Raw genomic sequence first — 21,552 nt, 5'->3', positions numbered from 1 at the left:
GGTCCACGCCTGCTGCCCAGGGGCCTTAGCTGGGGTTTGTCATGTCTTAGCATGACGGTATTCAAGCCATGTGAGGATGGAAAAAAATACCCAGCTTGGGGCTTGGTCTGAGAACAACCAATTGCCTTGGTTTAAACCACACGACTCCACCGTCAAATTAAGTGTTTTCAAGCTAATCCAAATTAGCATCAGTCCACTGACTGATGACTGAAATAAATGAGGCTGAGTCTAAAAGAAATCAACCTGCACACAGCGGCCAACTCCCAACACCACTTCCTTGCTTTTTCCAGCCATGGGTGCCTCAGGTCAGAGCGTGTCCAGGATGCTGGTGAGTGCGGACTGGGAAAGGCATCACGAGCCGGTTGCTGCCGCTTCCCCTCTGTGTTAGGCCAGAGGATAGCGTTTTATCATCAATGTGGTCACGGAAGCCAAACGTATCCACGAGCTAAATCAGGGGTACCTTCCACTCTGCAGAAGTATTTTTACATTCAAAAGGGACAGGAATTCAAGGGAGGCTAGAGGAGAAGGGTAGTGGGGAAAAATAACTTGCAAGTTGTATGTTAGGAACCATCTCTGGAATTATAGTATATGTCAAAGAGAATGTGCATTCAGCTAATGAATGGTTTTAGGACTTATTATTTGAGGTGATATTCACTTCTGAAGAGCTCTGTGAGCAGTACGAGCTTCCATGCACCCGAGAGAGGGTCAGTCCCGTGGGCGTAGGCCAGGGTGAAGGGTGTGTGTGCGATAAAAGGGGAGCAAGGCGGAGGGAGGAAAAATCACTTCCCCTCAGTGTCCCTCGCGTGGGCCCATCCCCTCGTCCTCCCTGGGGACTTGAGGTCAATGAGGGTTGGGTGGGCTGAGGGCAGGGCCCCTGAGTGTGTGCACTGCTGTTTGTTCTCTTGGTAGCACTTTCTTTTTCTGTGTCTGCAGAGCCTGTCCTCAACACTTCAAACCTCCACAGCTGTGGTTCTCTCTTCACCACTTCCACTTGGTGTTGGCTTCGCTTCTTTTCACCCAGGTTAAGGCCATGGACAAGATGCTGTAGAAGATCACTTTTGTTTAAAGTTTATCACCAAGCTGGTTTCGCTTCCTAGTTTTTATGAATAAACATATTGTTGAAGGGGGATTTTGAAATCTATTTTAAAAACATATTTGCATTTAATGAAAAATACCACGAAGACATTGCTAACTGTGGAGGGCACACCTTGATTTTCTTGGGCATAGGGGAGGAGGTGGTCTGGTGTTTGTGACCCTGGGTGTCACCATTGTTGGCTGTTTAGGGGAAAGTCCCTTTTCTATTTTGCTGTAAAATGGAAGTCACAATAGTGTCATCTATGAGGAACCATTGAGCAGACAGGATTTTGAAGAGCTTAAATCATTCACTCAATTATTCCACTGATGTTGAATAAATGGTAAGTGCTCACAGACTGTGCTAGCAGCTGGGACACAGGAATGAATCAAATACGGCTCTAGCTTTACTGAGAATTGCTTAAGTCTGTGTTTCCCAGGCCTTCAGCTTTGAGCAGGGTAGGAAGTGTGAAATGTTGATGGAGACCCTCATACCCCAGTATTCCTTTTGGGAATCTTGGCAAACCATAGAGAGAGAGTAGGAACAGGCTTCTAGATCCACTGAGAAATGTTCTGAGATCATCCAATAGGATCTGAGCTCTGTCCAAATAGTTTTCAGCACTAAAAAAATAACTAAATTTGACCAATGCTTGTTTTAAAATATTTTAGGGAAATTTAACTCTAGAATATAAAATTTGGAACTGAGACACAGTGTGGTAGAAATTCCCCTAGACTGGGGGCAGGAGCCTTATGGTCCAGTTGTCATCCTGCCACTGGTTAGGTACAGGACTTTGGACAAGTCATTTAAACTTTCTGAGTCTCAGTTCCCTCATTTGGTGAATGAGAGCATTGAATCATATTAGGATTTCTCTAGCTATGTGAGTACCAATAGCAGCAGACAAGATGATTTAGGTAGTATACCAACGGCTGGTTTTCAGTTATTTATTTTTATGTATCTCAAAAAACATAGTGCTTCAAGCTTGTGACTTCACAGAAATTATTGCTTAGCATAAGGCTAAATTTATTAAAGAAAAAAGGGAAGGCAATTTAAAGAATAATGTCAAATAAAAGTACAGGTCATAATTTGTTATCATGAACATTTTTAAGGTTGTATGTGATTGATGGAGGTCAGGAAACCCCTGAATATATGATCTCTTAGTTTTCTTCCATTTCTGTCTCTCTGTAATGATTTTGCCTTTCTATATTTGAGTAACGTGGTCCTCCATGGAAAGTTCCTACTGGAAATAGTATTGTGGTGTCCAGAACAAACTTGTCAGCCTGCCCAAATGCTCAGTAAGCCAGATAGTTTTGAATGATCTTTTTACATGTAGTTAGGTCTTTATGTGAGTCACCCAACTCATTACTACTATAATCATAATCTTTTTTTGTTTTTCTTTGATGTGTTTTCAGATCAGGGTTTTGACGGAAAAGATGTTCAAACATCTTCGGAAATGGTTTGTCACTCGATTTTGGGGGCATTCTCGGCAAAGAGCGAGGCTCGTCTCCAAAGACGGAAGGTGCAACATAGAGTTTGGCAATGTGGAGGCACAGTCAAGATTTATATTCTTTGTGGACATCTGGACGACTGTGCTTGACCTCAAATGGAGGTACAAAATGACCATCTTCATCACAGCTTTCTTGGGGAGTTGGTTTCTCTTTGGTCTCCTGTGGTACGTGGTAGCCTACATTCACAAAGACCTCCCCGAGTTCCATCCTTCTGCCAATCACACCCCCTGCGTGGAGAACATTAACGGCTTGACCTCAGCTTTCCTGTTTTCTCTGGAAACTCAGGTGACCATTGGATATGGATTCAGGTGTGTGACAGAACAGTGTGCCACTGCCATCTTTCTGCTTATCTCCCAGTCTATCCTTGGCGTTATCATCAATTCTTTCATGTGTGGCGCCATCTTAGCCAAGATCTCCAGGCCCAAAAAACGTGCCAAGACCATTACGTTCAGCAAGAACGCGGTGATCAGCAAGCGAGGTGGGAAGCTTTGTCTCCTAATCCGAGTGGCTAATCTAAGGAAGAGCCTTCTTATTGGCAGTCACATATATGGGAAGCTTCTGAAGACCACAGTCACTCCTGAAGGAGAGACCATTATTTTGGATCAGATCAATATCAACTTTGTGGTTGATGCTGGGAATGAAAATTTGTTCTTCATCTCTCCACTGACAATTTACCATGTCATTGATCACCACAGCCCCTTCTTCCACATGGCAGCAGAAAACCTTCTCCAGCAGGACTTTGAATTAGTGGTGTTTTTAGATGGCACAGTGGAATCAACCAGTGCTACCTGCCAGGTCCGGACATCCTATGTCCCAGAGGAGGTGCTCTGGGGCTACCGCTTTGCTCCCATAGTGTCCAAGACCAAGGAAGGGAAATACCGAGTGGATTTCCACAACTTCAGCAAGACAGTGGAGGTGGAGACCCCCCACTGTGCCATGTGCCTTTACAATGAGAAAGATGCCAGAGCCCGGATGAAGAGAGGCTACGACAACCCCAGCTTCATCTTGTCAGAAATCAATGAAACAGATGATACCAAAATGTAACAGTGGCTTTTCAGCCCAAGTAAAGCAAAGTCTCGAAGGCGCCTCGTGACTAGAGGCATTATGAAGCAATTGACAATTTGGAGATATGTAAGTAGAGTGAGAACTTCCAAAGTCTGCCAGCACCAAGACCCCCGAGCCCCATCACGGTGATCCCACAGGACACAGCGCTCGACAGGGTTGTTATATGGGGACGTGCAACACATCCATAGAATGGAAGCCAAAGCAGCTCTCTTGGAATCTCAAATATGATTATTTGAGATCACTAAATGTTGAACAGACTAAACCACCAAAAGTCTCATGGACAAGCCAAACAAGATATTTTTAAAAGTCTCCTTAAAGAAGTTATGAACCTTAGATAGGATCAAGGAATAATGATATTATCATTTTGATACTACTGATAAGAAAGATTCCAGTTTTACTTTAATTCTGACTTTTATCAATGGAAAAATTGTCTCCTGAGTTAGGAGAGATGAACTAACCTGTCAGTGACAATAAGAAAAGACTGTTACACAAAGAACAGAGTGAGGCTGTAACCTCGTGTGGAACAGGTAGAGGCTGAATCCACACTCTAGAATCTTGATGAACACCTTCCTGCCAGGCAGAGCACTCGAGCTGAAAGTGGTGGTGATATATCTTTTCATCTGTATTGAATGGGTTAAGGGGTACAAATCTGTTAAAAGGGTATTTCCTGCTTTTCTAACAGGACAATGAGGAATTTGAAGGTGCAGAATCCGTCTAAAAATAAACGTACTGCTAATGCTTCTGAGAAGAAAAAAATTCTTGTGTTTCCCTGCCTAGGGTTTGTACTGACACACTTTTCTAAAGGAAAAGTGGGAAAGAGAAAGAAACGGGATGTGGCCCCACAGGTAGGACATTGCTAAGTCTTTCTTTCACTGACAGCCAACACCTCATCTTCCTAAAAGGGAAGGATTGGCCTTTAGGGAAAGGTTTTACTGTGAATGTCTTGTTCACTTCCCCACCTGCATTATTTTGAATGTGTCTTGGGAAAAAATGGTACTTAAAGCTGCTTGGCAATCAAAATGTTTTCAGTGTGTTAATATATTAAATTTCTGAAGCTGTGCATACATTATTCAGAGGTGTCAATTATTGTGCACTAATTGAGACAGACGAGCTAGTGAAAATCCTCTTGCTGAGGGTGAACTTTCTCCTGGAAGGGGTGGGACAGGTGGGGAAGTGGCACATAGGACACATTTGTTGTCTTGACTCCCCAGGAGGAAATGACCTTGGCTGCAGACACACCCCTTCCTGTACCGCTCCATCCAATCTCTCCAGCGTGAGTCCTGGCACATCAAGGAGTGGCTGCCAGCGGTTGTCGGTAGGGATGGCTCTGCCTTTCCAGGCCTAGGGTTGGGTTTGTACACACTCATGGTCTGACGGGTTAAGGGCTGCACACCTCGTCAGTGGCCACAGCAGTGAGCACAACTGGCCCACACGGAGCTTGCTCCGTGCCTGTGCGTGCTTTGGCACCACAGCTTAGCTTGCTCACAAAGCTAAAAGAAATCAGGTGTCACAATCTTGAGGTAGCTGAAACTCTCTGCTGGCCCACTGTCATGAGGTTTTATGACTCTGTGGCCCCTTTATAAGCTGGAGGGAAAATGTATTGACACAGGCCATTCACATCAGAACGCACTGCTTCTGGTGCATCCCCTGCTTGTTGGCGGCATGCTGGGGATCCCTGGAAGTGAAGTTGTCATAAGCAGTCCCTTCCCTTTGATTGTTTAGAGAGCTGAACAACTGGGATCTTTCTGATTGGCATTTGTTTCTCGGTAACTTGGTGGAGCCTGTTTCCAAATATTCCTTTATTAGGATCAAGGCATTCTGCAACCATTAACATAGTTACATCCACTAGAACCCTTTGGAAATGAGGCCCTGGACAAGTAACTTTGGATTGTTCTAAGGGGTTGCTGAAACCCAAAGGTGACATAAAACCCCTGGCATTTGGAGAGGGGGTTTAACAAGGGCACAGGAGCTCAGGGAGTCAAGACAGAAAACGGGAAACAGAAACCCCTGAAGGCCACATTGCCTATAGGTTAGCATCAATGCTAAAGGTGGTCTTTCTATTCCAAAGTGGCAACACTTTTCCCAGTAGGATCCTATCACATCAGTACTGCTGTTGCTACAGGTATGCATGTTTTTATGTTTATTGATTTATCCATTTTAAAGGCAATTCAACATTTCTTATTCTCCTTGAGAATAACCACATCCCCTGACGGTTTCCTACTTTGAATTTTCCTCGGTATCGGTTCCCCTGGAATTGCCCAACTCATCTCTGTTGCCGTAGGGAGTCTGACTCGGAGCACCTGAGCTGGTGCCACCTTCCTGGACTAAGGTGGTCTCAAGTTCCCATATTTGCAGTTAAGAATTGGGAGGCTGTCTTTAATGGAAAGGGCTAAATATTTAAAAATCATTTATTCCTTAAGTGAGAAAGGGCAGAAGGAAAAGATCCTCTCTCAGGTGCCAAGTCCGAGAAGTGAGAGGATCAGAATGTCTGTGTCCGTGACAGGTGCGCGGCCGGACGGCAGAGAGGCACCTCCCAAGCGGATCGACAGACAGCTGAGGGAGCGTCTTCCTTGGAGACTCCCTAAAACGGGAGATGGGCCCTCAGCAGAAAGCTTCTGCGAACGGCTTGGGGATCTTCCCGGCCACAGTGAGCTTAGGACACCCTCGGAGGGACAGAATGCAAATGAGCCCGCCCGCCCCGCCTTGCGCTGCCACGACAGGAAGCCTGTGTCAATCAAAGCTTGACAGGGGAGATAGAGCATTTTATTTTGGAAGCCAGAAGTTGGAGAACAATGAGTGGAATTTCCTCTTTCTGTCCTGCAAGGGCTGTTTGTCGCTGGGGAGATAAAAGTCCAGGGGTAGGGAATAAAGGTTATCGGGAACTGCGCAACACAGAGCAGCGGTGAGGGCGGCGGGAGGCGGGTACGGAGGAAATCTATTTCAATGCCTGTCATTAAGTTTCCATTAAAAGAACATTCAGTTAGGAATTCAAAAATAATTTAATCTCCCCAGCCAGATGCACCCAGCTGGACTCCTTGGAGCTGAGCCCCGTGGAGAGGGAGTGCACGACCGGCGCAGGGGCTGGGGACTGCGCGGTCTCCGTCCAGCGACATCCTTGACCGAGGGGGTGTTCTAGAAGACGGAAGTGTCTTCAGGCCAGTGAGAAGCCCCAAGTTTGTGCTGCGATGGAGAAAACTTGATACACGGGCTATTCACTAAGTTTTTACTATGTCTCAGGTTCTGTTTTAAGCATTTTATACATATTAGTTCGCTTAATTTTCCCAGCAATCCTACGAGGTCAGTACTATTGTTACACCTTTTTTTCACTTGAGGCATCTGAGGTAAGGAACTTGTGCAGAGTCACCCTCTGGTGAGTGGCAGGGCCGGCATGCAAACCCAGGTCAGTCTGTCCTGAAAGCCGGTGAGTTTCAAGTCGCTCAGGTGTCCGTGCCACGAGGCATCGCCCGCCAGGAGGGCTCCCTGGGGCAGCCAGACGTTTACCGGAACCCGTGGGTGGTTGGCACAGGCTTTGGGCCGGCCCTGCTCTCTGGGAGAAACCACTCACTGCCAGCACAGCGTGGAGCCCTGGGCCAGGGCTTGACAAACACCGCTGGACTCACAGGTCCCAGGAAGAGGCGGTGTTTTTCTACAGGCTCTGCACGCTGTATGCGGAAGTGTCACGGGCATCCTGAGGGCTTGTGTAGCCTGTTGGTGCAAACGCTCCTCCTTATGTTAGATATACTATAGATAGTAATACATGTCTCTAAATATACACATACACTGGATATACATACTAATTTAAAACCATATACATGTGTGCATATATATAAAAATATATATATTCCTATTTCAGTCTTTAAGGCGGAGACGAATATTGTCTCCATTTTGACAGATGGGGATATGAAGCCTCAGTCCTCCCTGGAGAGCGGCGTGTGTCCCCTATGCACCTCTGTGCTCCTAGCGCCAACACAGTTCTTTACACATGAATAAATGGCTTTTGAATGAATGAATGAATGAATGACTTGCTCGAGGTCTAGAGGGCTAATAGTGGATTTGAACCCTAGGCATTTGCCAAGGGCCCTTATTTGTAAAATAGAGTTTTGAAACAGGGCTGAGGAGAGGACTCAATGACATGATAGATGTAAAAATCCCTCTGCAGGAAGTCAATGGCCATGGGTGCGGCCACACAGCGCAGGGCACTGGGTCTGAAGGCAGGGAACGAAGGGGCAGGCACCGGCCCCAGCCTAGACCCTGAGGCTTCTCGGGCAGAGGAAGCCGAGCACCTGGCAGGCGCTGACAGCCCTCGGGGAGGCCAGGAGGAATCACGACGGCCTTCAGAGATGGGACGGCAGAGACGGGACAGGCTATGAGCTGGGGGAATCTGAGTAGGATCCTGGTGCCTTGTGTTTCAGCTCAACCCAACAGGTGCTCCTTTGTGCCTACTGTGAGCCGGGCGCTGGGCATGCAGAAACCAGGAAGCCAGTGTCCTGCCCCCGGCGGAGATCCGGGGCTTGAACCCGTCCAGCGGACCAGAGCTAAACTGGAGAACTGCTGATTGTGGAGAAAGTCATTTTTTTTGTTTTATGCAACATGTTTATAACCGTTTCGAAAAAAACGACTGCTAATAATAAGATTATTGATTATAGTTTTAAAATTATTTGGGATTAAAAAAATTTTATAATCTACTGTTTATTTTTCTTTCTAACAAAGGGATAGACAATCAACAAATATTTAAAAAGCCACCTGAGGTAGTTCTTGCCTCTGTGATTATGCTCCAACTGGACATAGTTAGGTTCATTTGTTTCAGTTTATATCCAAGCGTTAGAGTCTGTTGTTCTCCTTTCTTTGATTTCTCTGTTTTATTAGTTATGCAGGGAATTTACGTGATTTCAAAGCCACAGAACAGGGTTTAGAAAACTTACTTCCATTCCTTACTTCCAATCCTCTACGACCTACTCCCTTGCCCTATGCAAAGTTAAGCCTTCTTATTTGTTTTGTCCTGCTGCTGTTTCTTTCTGAAAAATATTAGCAGTACACACATATTTATATCCCTCCCATTCTTACAAAAAGGGTAACATTCTAGAAACACTGTTCTACAGCGTTTTCTTCACTTACAGTATATCCTGCAGATCACTGTGTAGGGATGATTGCTGATAATGCCAGCATCTGTGGGCTCCTCCCCACTCCTTCCTGGTGCTTTTGCAGTAGTTGCCAGAATCTTGCTCCAGAGACCCCTGCCCTGCTGTCTGGAGCCTGAGAGATGTGGACTGTTTTGCATTCCTAAAAGCCTGCCTCTCTCTGCAGGGTGCCTGCAGGGCTTGCTGTGCCTACCCAGCCTGGGAATGAGCTGGGCTCTCAGAACCAAGGTTCCCAGTAGGAGACAATCTGCCCAGGACTAATAGCTCTTCAAGGATCGAACCCTCCTGGAATTTTGGCTGGTTAGAAAGCCAGAAGAGGTGTCCTCAAGAGAAGCATCCCACTCCAGTGCATGGTCTGGGGGCTTGGCTGGGGAGAGGGCATGCTAGGCAACCACCTTTTGATTAGGGTTCGTGGGCCCTTTGGGGCTTGGGGGGCATGGAGCCCACCGTTGTATGTAAAACTTTGTGCACAGATACAAAATTCCAAATAATTTAATGAAATGGATAAAGGGTACAAATAAAGTATGAAAAAAGTGCTGAGGAAGACAGAGGCAGCGAAGGCTTCTTGGAGGAGGTGGCAGCTGCTCTGGGCTTGAAGGGTGGGTTAGGTTTGAAATAGGGAAAGGTGAAGGGTAGAGAGGTGGACAAACAGGTGGGCACATGTCCCAGATAGAGCAGCAGGACTGTAGATTGGCACGGAGGTTCTGGAACTGGTGTGAGGTTGCACAGCCACAGCACGGGCACGTGGTGCGATGCACAGCTGAGTTACATGGTCAAGAGGCGGAGGTTTGGTGCCAGACAGACCTGAGTTTGAGTCCTGGCTCAATCAACAAACCACTGGAGGCTTTGAGAGGGCAACGACAGGACTCAATGAGTATTGCAGGAATCTCTCTCTGGTGTTGGCATGAAGGACGGAATGGAGAAGAAGTTAGAGGCAGAAAGTAGCTTTCTAGGGAGGAAGAGAAAGGGCTGCCATTGCCATTTTTCAGGAGGGGAAACTGAGGCTCAGAAGCCATACGACTTGCTCAGGTCACATAGCTATGAAGTGGGAAGCAGGGGCCAGAGCCCAGTACTGCCTGCTAGTTAGTTCAGTGCTCTTTCCTGCACCTCTGCTCTGCCTGGGGCTGTCCACAAACTTTGTGCCTGGGGGTCACTGCTCCCGAGGAGCACTCACCTGGAAGGTGGCAGCCAGGGCCGAGGGGCAGGTGCCTCTTGGAATGGAGAAGGCACCACGCCCTGCGCTGTGTCCTTGGGGATGTCTACCTTTGCACTTGGCATCCGAGGAGCCTGGGAAGCCCTCGCAGTGGGGGAGGCCACAGAGATGCCAACCTAGTGAAAGGAGGCGATTCACTAATCGGCGGGCTGCGGAGGCCACCAGCAACGCTGGGTTTAGTTGGACTGAAAGTGGCAGTTAGAGACGTAATTACCGCGAGGGCCGTCTCAGTTGCCCTCATCAGCAGCCATGGCCAGGTAGAACCTGCACCTGCGATGGTGTCTGGAAACACATCCCGATGAAGCAAGCGAGAAGCCAATGCAGGCAAGAGAGGAGGCGAGAGCAAGGCAGGCAATACAGCGCGGACCTCAGGGGCCTTGAAGGCAGATGGCCTCGGCCAAAGCCCGGCTTTCCCCCTACCGGCCGTGTCATCCCCAGCAAGTTCCTGGCCGTTCTGAGGCGAATACAGTACCACCTGCCTTACGGGGCTGCTGTGAGGGCGGCAGGACGAAATGACACCTGGTGAACTAACACGGCGTCTGATACGGCTAAGGATGGCGCGACAGAGCTGGGCCCAGGGTCTTGGAGACGGGGTGGGGCCCGACGCATGCGGCGCGTCCCCCGCGGCGCCCTGTCGCCTGCCCCGAGCGGAGCCGCACCCGGCCCGCCCAGCCTCCTCCCCTTGCTTTCCACCCCCAGCCTTGGTCTTAACCTGGGACAGACCAGCTCAGCGTCCCGCCATCACTGCTTCCGCTCGCCCCGCACGTGCCGGAGTCCCCGGAGCTCAGCAGGCCCCGCCCTGCTCGGTCACCCTGCTACTCCGCACGGGACAACTGAGGCCCGGCAGGCGCGGCCTGTTCCACACGATCCCTGTGTCGCGCTGGGCTTCCGAAAGCTCCGAGCGCTGGCTGACCCCCCCTCCCCATGCGCTCGGACATCCCCAGGTGTCTAGGAGGGCCGCGACGGCGACGTGACCCAACTCCCCGGGAGGCCGGGCCAGGCGCGCGCAGCGGCGGGTAACCCCAAACCAGCGCGCCCGCGGCGTGAGGCGCGCCCGTGGCCAGCAGGTGGCGCCGTGCGCTGCCGGATCACAAGGGTTGCGTCGGGAGCGAGCGCTTGGCCACAGCCGGGAAGCTCCCTAGCGGCCGCGGTAGTGTTCAGAGTAACATAAAGAATTGGGTCATCTAATCGTCGCTGGGCTGACAAAATGACTGTGAAAGACTGAAAAACTAAATTGTGATATAAACGTCGAATCTCTCTAGAGAGACTGGCCTGGCCTGAAGAGAAAGCTATCACCACGTGGTGTCTATGAGATTCCACGTGCTTTACATTTTCTCTACATAAAACTGAAATAATATTATTATCCCCATCTTACAGATGAAAAGACTGAGGCCCAGAGCGGTGGAGACACTTGCCCACAGCCCACACGTGGCCAGGCAGGGCCATTAAACACTTACAGAGAGTTTGTTGTGGGCAGACGTTGTTTTAAGTGCTTTACAAATATTTACGCATGTAATCCTCATAACAGCTGCAGGAGGCAGAACAACCCACTGGGTTGGTTGGTTGGGTCAGGCTGCTTCAAAACTCACGAGCTTCCCCAATAACAAGGCAATTCCTGTCTCCTAGAGGCCTGAGTTCAAATCCTGACTTTTCCAGTTGTTTTCATATGAATTTGGTAAGTCACTTAACCTCTCTGAGTTGTAGCTTTCTCATCTGTGAGATGATGATAATGAAACCAACCACGCACAGTTGCTGAGAAAATCAATTGGGAAAACGTATGTGCAAACACAGTGTTAATTATAAAGCAAGTTCCATGTTAAGGGCTTATTTTTATTGCAGACACCTAATAGCTTAATTCACATAAAGACATACGGAAGGATGTTTGTTATAGGATATTTGTAGTGATGAAAAACCTAAGAGTACCACAGTAGGGAAATGAGCTATGCAGTGTGGACCATAATGCAGGGGGAAATGCTATGCTATTTTGAACAAGTATGTGGGCACTGAGCAAAGTTCTGGAAACACATTAGGAAACAAAATACACTAGGCACTCCATGGAGTTCATATCCCAGGGGCAGGTGACAGGGAATACAGCTGTCAAAGAGGAGAAACAGCACAAGCCATCCTCACCTAGAGTGGGGCACCCAGGAGGAAGGGCGTCCCTAAGACAAGATGTCAGGGCACAACCTGAACCCAAAGGAAGAGTCAACCAGATGATGGGGGTCAGGTGAGGAGGCCAGGATCAAGAGGGGGTGCTCCAGGAAGAGGAAACAAGCACACAAAGTCCAGGTTGTGACAGCACATCACAAATCATATTTTAAAAACAAGGTCCTCAAAACATCAAATGGAAGAAGTGTGAGCCAAAAATTATAAATACTTTTTAATTAAAAAAAAATTTAAGTGTGAACATATAAATTTTGTCACCTATGTATGTGTATATATGTGTACCAAAAAGACTCAGAAGTCATCACGAAGGCATTCATTCATGTATTCACTCATTCATTCATTCACCAAATGTGTTTTGGGAGCCTACAGTTCTGGGGCCTGCCAAGGCCAGCGGGATACAGCTGTGAAGAAGACAGGCCGCGCCACACCGTCATGGGAGCCGAGAACAGGGAGGGTCAATGAGAGTACGGGGGTGCGGAGACAAGGATCAAGAGGGGCGAGACAGGAAGTAGGCAAACACACGCACACATTTCAGGTCATTTCAAATAGTGACACAGGCCATAAAGAATATTTTAAAAGGGTGAGAGAGAATGACTCAATGGGAGGGTGCCGTCTCCGATCCAGTGCTGAGGGGAGGCCTCTCTGAGGAGCTGACAGTGCGAGCCACGCAAGGGGAAGGAACAGCCATGCGATATGGGAGGAGAATGTTCTAGGCCAGTGGCCCTCAACCTTGGACACACATTGACATCATCTGGGAACTTCAAAAAAATGCTGATGCTTGCTGCCCCTAACCCCCAGATTCTATTGCCTAGGGACACAACCTGGGTGTAGGAATGTCACAGGAACTTTCAGAAGCTCTCCTGGTAACTCTAATGTACAAGGAGCTTGAGGACCATCAGTCCAGGTGGAAGCAACTGACACGATTCACAGTGATTATCCAATCAACTTGGGGAGGTGGCAGAATGGTCATTTTGGTCCAGTTTTTAATCTGAATTTTACAGATTTTCTATCTGTACATACATTTCTTTTATAATAATTTTTAACAAAAAATAATTGAAAGACAGTACACTGTAGCATCTAGGGATCTAGATTAAGATCTGGGCCTGGATGAGATGTAGTAAATTTGAATTCTAATAAATAGCCATGCAATCCTGAGTAGATCACATTACCTCTCTGGGTCTCAGTTTTTCTCATCTTTAAAATGAACTCTATAATTCCATGATTCTATGAATTGGAGCTGCCTGAACAATTAGCAACTGATTCCAGGCAAAGGAGGTCTCCAAATAACAGACATTTCTAAACTTCAGAGTTTTCCAGGATCTAATCTTTTATTTTTAAACTAGTTTTCATGAGAACTCAATTTCTGTTATTTTCTTATGTAGGTTCTGAATGAAACACAAAAAGGTGAACCACAACCTTCTCCTTATCCCATTTCTCTCTATGTGACCCCCCTGCTCCCAGCACAGCACTGCCATAGTCTCTGAGGCCCCTGTAGAATCGTCCAAGGCCTGCTGGCAAGGATGCTGTGTATTTGGTCTCTTAGTTTTGCCAAGATTCTACCTGCATTTCCCCAAATCATTCTCTTGCCTCTTCCACTTTCCCCTCAAACACCACGATCCCCAGGAGTTCGGCACGCTTGCTCCTCCGCCTCCCCCAGGTTCTCAAGGCCTCGCTTCAAATGGAGAGGAAGGACAGACCCACTATGTTTTTGTTCCTTGTTCTGCTTCCTGATTTCATTCTGGCCCTGGTCAAAGGCAGGGCCATCCCCTGACTACTTGGTCATTGATTTCTGCTAAACAAGAGGACACAGACTGACCAGGAAGCCATGCAGTATGGGGGCAGAACTCTGAATCCAGGCTCCTCTCTTGGCCCCGTCCCAAAGGAACCATGCCACTTCACTTTTGTGGCCTCTGACGAGGGCACACTAGTGTGCAGAAGCAGATTGAGTGTACCTTCTCCCAGGGCTGCATTCAGAGTCACCACATTGGTAGCCTGAAATTGGCCATGGTGGCATATCTATACCCTGGAAATCAGCAGATTCATCACTCAGGCCCCCACTCTTCCCCGCCAGGAGCCAGCTGTTAACATTTACCAGTATGTGTTAGGCCCAGCTGTGTCTGCAGTCACCTGAGAGTACTAGTTGTAGGTACAGAATCCCTGGGCCCCTCTGTACACCTCTAGAATCAGATTTTCAGGTGCCCTAGTGAATTCCAAAATCCTGCACACTGGCCATTGATTTTCTCATGAGTTAGTGGAACCAATGGATTATATGTCCTTAAAGGTCTTTTCTAGATCTAAAAATATCTGCTTTTGGTTGCCACCCAGTATGTTCACAGGTTGGTACAGGGACTGCCCTAACTGTGCCTGCAAACAGCAGTCATCTACTACTAAGCCATCTCTTCCTTGCAAATCTGCTGACATGCTTCCACCTTGACAGGATACTTCCCGCTTCCTTGCGTCTTAAGTCACCCTATTCCCGGGATGAGAGGGCGCTGTCACTAGCCATTCCTCGCCAGTGGTGCTGTGGCTTGGAGGAAACAGAGGCAAAGTGGCCAAGTTTTCCTTTCAGAGGTGACTTCCTAGGCGGAAGCTGAAGAGTTCCTGTGCCGTGAGCCTACTGGTGTCTTCCCAGGCCCTGGGTTCCCTTCTGGCTGTTGGAAAGTCACCTGGCTCTATGGGGGCTTGCCTGGGGCAAGCATGACACGGATGTGCACGTCAGGCACGGCAGGTCTTGCCATGATCTGGAGAGGAGAGGAGAGGGTTTTTAGCAGACATATCGTCCTGAAGTTCTACTCGACAACACTCAGCATGCTGCCAGCAGACAGGTCAATGCAATCACCAGGAAGGCCTTCTGCTGCCACAGAGGGGAAGCCGAGGCAGGGAGGAGTTTGCCACGTGTGGGTGAACAGGAGAAGCCGGGTCTGTCCTACAGGGTCTTGGTAGCTGTGGAATTCTTTCTCCATCCCTCTTCTGCCTGCATCAGCCCAGCCACCCTGCTGGCCTGTGATCTCCCTCCACAGAGGAATGGTTTACTCATCTTTCTTTCGTTTCCTTGTCTCTCTTCTCTCTGACCCCAGCTTCTCCTAACTACCCTCCAGAATCACTTCCAGTTAGGCTTTCCTGCCCTACACCTTAGCCTTTAGCTCTACTCCACTACCCCAAAGTGGGATAGTCCCCTCTGGCTGGCGGATGGGGGGTTGGGGTGGCTCCCCAAGGCCTCTGGCCTCCTACACTAACAGAGAAGGGGACCTCCTCCTTTCTTTCTGTAGGTCTCCCTCGGCCCACCCACCCAGAGCCCACTCTTGAGAGGAGAGGCTGGGATCTCTAGAGCCTGGGCAGGGAGTGGGAACTCGGGGAGGGACCCTGGGCCAGCGTGTGCTCACTCTGGGCAGGCGGCAGGGAGGACACAACGGAATGGAAGAAAGGGGACCCCAGCCAGGGCCAAAGTTTGAGCTTCCTCCTGAACTGACCCACAGATCTTACCCCAAATTACCATCATCTTTTCCAGAAAACCACATTACTACTGCCGGGTCACAGGATCCCTGGAGACGGACCCGCTGTTTAGCTGGACTCCTGTCACCCCGGCCAGGAAAGGACACGGCCTTGAGCCCCCCTCCCCATCCCCGCGCCACCCCGCTCAAGGTGGCCCTGCGTCCCCTGCCCGCCCCGCGCGCCCTCTGCTGCGCCCCGGCCTCCCCCACCGCCTGCCCGCCTCGCTCCCCCCACGGGGTGCCGGCGGCGGCCGGCGGCTGCGGGACTGAGCCGGCGGCTCCGGCTGTCTGCGCCGCGCTCCAAGGCAGCGGGGTGAATGGACGGCATCCAGCCGGCCGGCAACTTGAAAATAAAAATAAAACAGAGGGAAAAGAAATAAATAATAAGGAGCGCGCCAGAAAGCCAAAGAAAATACGGTCCAAGCCCCAGGCAGGCCTCGAGCCTGCAGCCGCCGCGGGCTGGGAGCCCTTGGCGGAGCGGCCTTTGTGGGCCCCGCGCCCCCCGCGCCCCCCGCGGCCCGGTCCTAATTGGGGAAACACAATCCGGGCTGCGACGCCCCGAGAGGGCCTGGCTGCCGCCCCGCGCGCCCCGCCCGCAAGGGCACCGCTTGTTCTTTGTGCCGGCAAATATTTATTTTGGTTCAAGTGGACCCCGTTCCACAAAGACCACCTGGTCGTAATCAATAACGCCTATTTTCAGATAATCTGCCGCTCTCTAGGCAGAGCCCACAGAACTCACCCAAACAGAGGCCTTTTCAAAGGGAACTTTAAATGGGCTGGATTCACAGGAGGCTGGAGGGGTGGGGGGCGCAGGGGGATGCGGGCCTGGGTGGCCGGGGCGCAGGGGGATGCGGGCCTGGGTGGTCAGGCCGGGCTGGGCCGAGGTGCTGCCAGGCGGAGGACCCCGCCCTGGGCGGGCTGGGGGTCTCCAGGAACCTTTCTCAAAGTAAAACAAATTAAAACCCTTCCTTGGGAGGGCCAAACGTCGCCTCAGGGGTAGACTCCTAGAAACTCCGAAGCAGCTTCCTTTTCCCTCCCGCGTTGTGGGTGAGACAGCAGGGCGCACCTGGGACTGGAGTCCCTCGGAGGAGCGGGCTCCCGCCCCCACTTGGCCCGCGGGGCTCAGACGTGCCTATCTCACCGGCCCGTGGACGTGTGTGAGCACCTGCAGTGGCCCGCCAGGCTCTAGCTGCTGGGACGCAGCACGGAAGAACACAGACAAGACCCTGCCTTCTTGCAGCTTACAGTCCAGCGGGGACAGAGGACAATAAACACGGTACTTAAACAGTGATGCATGTTACAGGGGAAAAGAAGGCTTTGAAACTGTAAAGTGCTTTGTGTCTCAGCTCTGAGGTGCAAGCAGCCCTCCCTCTGGGGCGGTGTGTCTGCCGTGGAGCCGGTGGAAAACCCAAGAAGAGGCAGAAGGTGCTGCTGGCTCCAGACATTTCAGGGATGGAGCCGGTGGCCAGAGTTCAAGTCCACCTACTCATGTGACTTCAGAGCCTCAGAACCCCCTACTAGGAACCGGGATGAGGAACGCCCACCTCACTGGGCTGTGGTGAGGGTTAAGGATGAAAACCATAGCACTCAATGTTAGTTCCTTTCTCCCTAAAAGCCACGTGCCAGTCTAGGCCTGGTGGTGATACAGTATCCTTTTGTAATGTGGCATTTAGACACTTTCCATGATGTAACTAAAGATTTCTGGGTGAAGCATGGAGACCAAGTAAGTCCTAGAAACCGAGGTTTGGATGCCACTCTTCAGAGACACTGCCCCGGGTCATTTCCCACATGCTGTTGTCCTGCCTTTGGCAGTAGGGGTGGCCTAGGCTGGCCAGTCAGGGTGTCTGACTAACAGGAATTATCCAGGCAAAGCAGACCTTCTCTGTCAAACATTTGAACTGGGAAATATGGAGAGATTGAGGCAGAAGGTAGGGGGCTGAATGGCCAGTGGGAAGATGTGACAAGGGATCTTAGTCATGGAAATGTGGGAGCGCCTCCTGGGTCCCCTGGGCTCTGGTGGCTTTCTCATTCCAGGCTCCAGCAGGCTGTCCCTCTAAGAGTTCTTGTTGTCTGGGGGTTCCTGTCTCCCTCATTGCTGTGGGCATTTCACAGTAAATTCCTAGTAGTCCAGGAAGCCCGGAGCCTAAGCGAATGCCTGTCCTTTCCAATGCAGAGAACCCACCTTTACGAAGTCTGTCTAAATAATGAAGATACGTTCTCTAACCACCTGTGGCCAGGTGGAGAGGGAGACCAATGACAGCTATTTAGTGTGCACAATGGTGGTTAAAACCCCAGCAGATAAAGCTGATGCAAGTGTCCCTTCTTTGTCAGTTAGTAAGGGCCTCCACACTGCTAGAAAAGCAACTTCTCATATCCTAATGCTGTTTTCTTTGTCCTGATGGCTGGAAGGAGTGGATAGGACTGATCTACTTTTTGTGCTGGGTAGGCCAGGCTGGGGATAAATTTATGTCACTGCTCTTCATCAAGAATGTGGCTTTCTCCCTCTAATGAGATGTCCTCAGCATGGATTCTTAGCTCTGAGTTTGCTGAGAGATTAAACTTGGGCTCAGACGACCCAGTGGGGGTTGATGGCCCAGGAAAGATCATGATAAGAAAGGGGGGAGGGGCAGGAAGCAGGGTGGTGCGTTGGAATTTGGGATAATTGAATTTGCTGTGCAGCCAGCACTTATGATTCGGGTCATCCGCTGGATCTTTGGTCGTAAATCCTCCAAGACCAGGAAATTCCATGGTTAGGCCAATCTTCCCATTTTTCTCAGATCAGGATGGTTGAGGATTTCGTGAGGGATAGTTTTCACCTTCTAGAGATGCTGTGACTCTGAGTAAACTACATTTTTGCATTGAGATCATTAAACTGATGTCCTGGAAACCCAGTATCAGTGCCCCCATCGTTTGTCATATTTTCTCCCAGGAACACCAGCAGGCCCCAGGCATAGGACACCAGTCCATCTGCACTGATTACCAGAATGCTGGAGGTGGAACAGGCTCCCTCCAGGGACAGACTGCAGTGGTCTTACCTCCAGTGTCCTCTTCCATTACCTTTTGGCCAGTTGCCTGTGCAAAGATAAGAGGACCATTTGTAATTAACTCTCAACAAACTGAATAACTGCTCTCTTGAAGATATTTCTTGCAAATAACTTAAGTGCATGCTGTATGCAAATGTGATTTTATGGTGCTTTGGAGTTTTTTGGAACCTCTACAAATGCTCATATTATCCCTCCCAGAATTAGCCAAACCTCCCTAGAGGGGAGAGTGAAGAGAGCATTGGGGAGGTGGGGCCTGTGTAGCCTGTCGTGGGAGCAGGTTAAGGAGGGTGTCCCCGTGAAGGGGCTGCCTGGCTTGGGGTGTCAGAGCTTGAACAGGGTGAGAATGATATCGGTAGGGAGAAACTACCTGGGGTGGTATGAGGAGAGTACCCATGCCACAGGGCAACCAGGATGGGAATTTAGGGTCAAGGGGGAGAGGAACACGTTGCATGGGGGTGGGAGTGCAGCAGAGGTAGAAGACTGGTCACATGCAGAAGAATTGATAAGAAAGTGCATATAAGATGCTTAATGGAAACCCTGTTTCCTATTGTCAAATAAGAGAATTACAACTAGAGTGAACCCTGTGGGGCTGGATTAGGAATAAATGCATCTGAGCAAACTCAGGGTTTTCACTATAGATATATAGAAATAAATATAGATAGAAATTCATATGCATATAGAGTCATGTGCTGCATAACCATGTTTTAGTCCACAACAGACCACATATAGGACAGTGGTGCCACAAGGTCATAACGGAGCTGGAAACTTCCTATCGCCCAGTGATGCTGCAGCTGTCCCCGTGTGGCAGCACAATGCAGTGCCGCCATGCTTGTGGTAACGCTGGTGTGTGCAAACCTACCGCACTGCCCGCTGTGCAAAAGCCTGGCATGTACTCTTGCGTGCAGCACATAACTCTTGATAATGGTAATACATGGCTATGTCACTGGTTGAGGTATTTACCACACTATATTTTGTATCATTATTTTAGAGTATGTTCCTTCTACTTATAAAATAAAAATTAACTGTAGAGTAGCCTCGGGCAGGTCCTTCAGGAGGTATTCCAGAAGCCATTGTTATCCTAGGAGATGTGTCATTGCCCCTGAACACCTCCCAGTGGGACAAGATGTGGAGGTAGAAGACAGTGATGTCAATGATCCTGCCCCTGTGTCAGCCCAGGGTAATGTGTGCGTTTGCGTCTTAGTTTTTAACAAAAGAGTTTAAAAAGTAAAAATAAATAAATAAAAACTTAAAAAAATAAAAAGCTTATAGAAAAAAGATATGAAGAAAGAAAATATTTCTGTACAGTGGTACAATGTATTTTGCTTTAAACTGTTATTACAAAAGAGTCAAAAAGTTAAAAAAAATGGAAAAGTTTATAAAATAAAAAAGTTTAGTAAGCTAAGATTAATTTACTATTGAAAAAAGAAAAATTTTAAAAATAAATTCAGTGTAGTGTTTATAAAGTCTGCAGTAGTGTCCAGTAATGTTCTAGGCCTTCACGTTCACTCACCACCTCACCCAGAGTCATTTGCAATCCTGCAGGTTCCATTCTTGGTCAGTGCTCTATACAAATGTACTATTTTTTAAATCTTTTATGTAGTATTTTTACTGTACCTTTCTATGTTTACATACACGAATATTTACCATTGTGTTCCAGTTTCCTGCAGTATTTAGCCTAGGAACACGCTGTGCAGGTTTGTCGCCTAGGAACAGCAGGCGTCCCACATAGCCTAGGTGTGTCGTAGGCTGTACCGTCTAGGTGTGTGAACTACACTTTATGTACTTCACACAACCATGAAATTGCATAACAATGTGTTTCACAGAATGTATCCCCATCATTAAGTGACTTATGACTGTATGTGTATAAAAATGTTTGTGTATGTGTGTATATATGTGAGTGTATGTAGACACACACATATATGATGTGTATGTATGTATGTATTACATATATTGTCTACCTCTGTCCACTGAGTGGACCAGGGAGCAGGGACCACATTAGGAATTAGCACCCCTAGCACCCAGATATTGGCTTCTAAATAGCATTTTCCACTAAAAAGAACCAGGAATCCGTGGAGAAATGAGTGATTCCGGGGCTGGGGTATAGAGTTCAAAATATGTTGTTGTAGGAGAAAGTAAGGAAGTGCTCAAAGACTGATGGGAACATGTCAAAGAAGACAGAGTCAGCTTGGGTGGCCTCCCACGGAGACAGTGTAATCATGAAATTAAATAATGGTAAGAGCAATCATATCCAGTCAATAAAATAAGAAACCGTGAGTCTTCAGAGATATAAATGAATGAATGAATACGTTGAAATTTGATGATGACTGGGATACTTACATAATTTCAAAGTATACCCACACAAAATACTTACTAATTACAAAGAGTAAAAGAATAATTTTCAAAGGGGAAGCTCAGGAGCTACCACCTTAAATAAATCAGCAGAGTGAACTCCATCAACACCGGGATAAATTGAAATTAGGTGCCACCCGACGGGGTGCAAGGAGAAGCATGCAGCACAGCCTCTGTGCTCGTCCCCGCAGAGGTGCCCAGGCTGAGTCTGGCCATGAAGAGATACGAGACAACCCCAGACTGAGTAACATTCTACAGAATAACTAGCCTATAATATTCAAAATTGTCAAAGTCCTAAAGGTCAAAGAAAGACTGAGGGAGTGTTCCAGACTAACAGGACGTGACAACTAAATGCAATCTGTGATTCTGAGTGGGACCCTTTTGCCACAGAGGACAGCAGTGGGGACAGTGAGCCAAGAGTGACTGGTGCCTGAGGATCAGCTGGTAGTCATCTGTTTGCATTAATTTTTCGATTCTCACGGCTGTCCTGGATTACGTGGGGGGATCTT

General features: G+C 48.7%; 1 protein-coding gene across 3 annotated transcripts in view; it reads left to right on the top strand.

Annotated features, from left to right (window-relative positions):
- Positions 1-4,711, top strand: part of KCNJ1 (potassium inwardly rectifying channel subfamily J member 1) — a 28,923-nt gene extending 24,212 nt beyond the window's left edge. For all 3 annotated transcript variants that reach the window (XM_045555415.1, XM_045555413.1, XM_045555416.1), the window contains exon 4: positions 2,482-4,711. In XM_045555415.1, coding sequence (XP_045411371.1) covers positions 2,503-3,621 — 1,119 coding nt within the window. In that variant the 5' untranslated portion in view covers positions 2,482-2,502 and the 3' untranslated portion in view covers positions 3,622-4,711. The remainder of the gene's footprint in view (positions 1-2,481) is intronic.
- The last annotated feature ends 16,841 nt before the right edge of the window (positions 4,712-21,552 follow it).

The sequence above is a fragment of the Lemur catta genome, chromosome 7 (genome assembly GCF_020740605.2).
Source record: "Lemur catta isolate mLemCat1 chromosome 7, mLemCat1.pri, whole genome shotgun sequence".
Lineage (NCBI taxonomy): Eukaryota > Metazoa > Chordata > Mammalia > Primates > Lemuridae > Lemur > Lemur catta.
The sequence above is the reverse complement of the archived record's forward strand: the minus strand, read 5'-3'. Positions and strand labels throughout refer to the sequence as shown.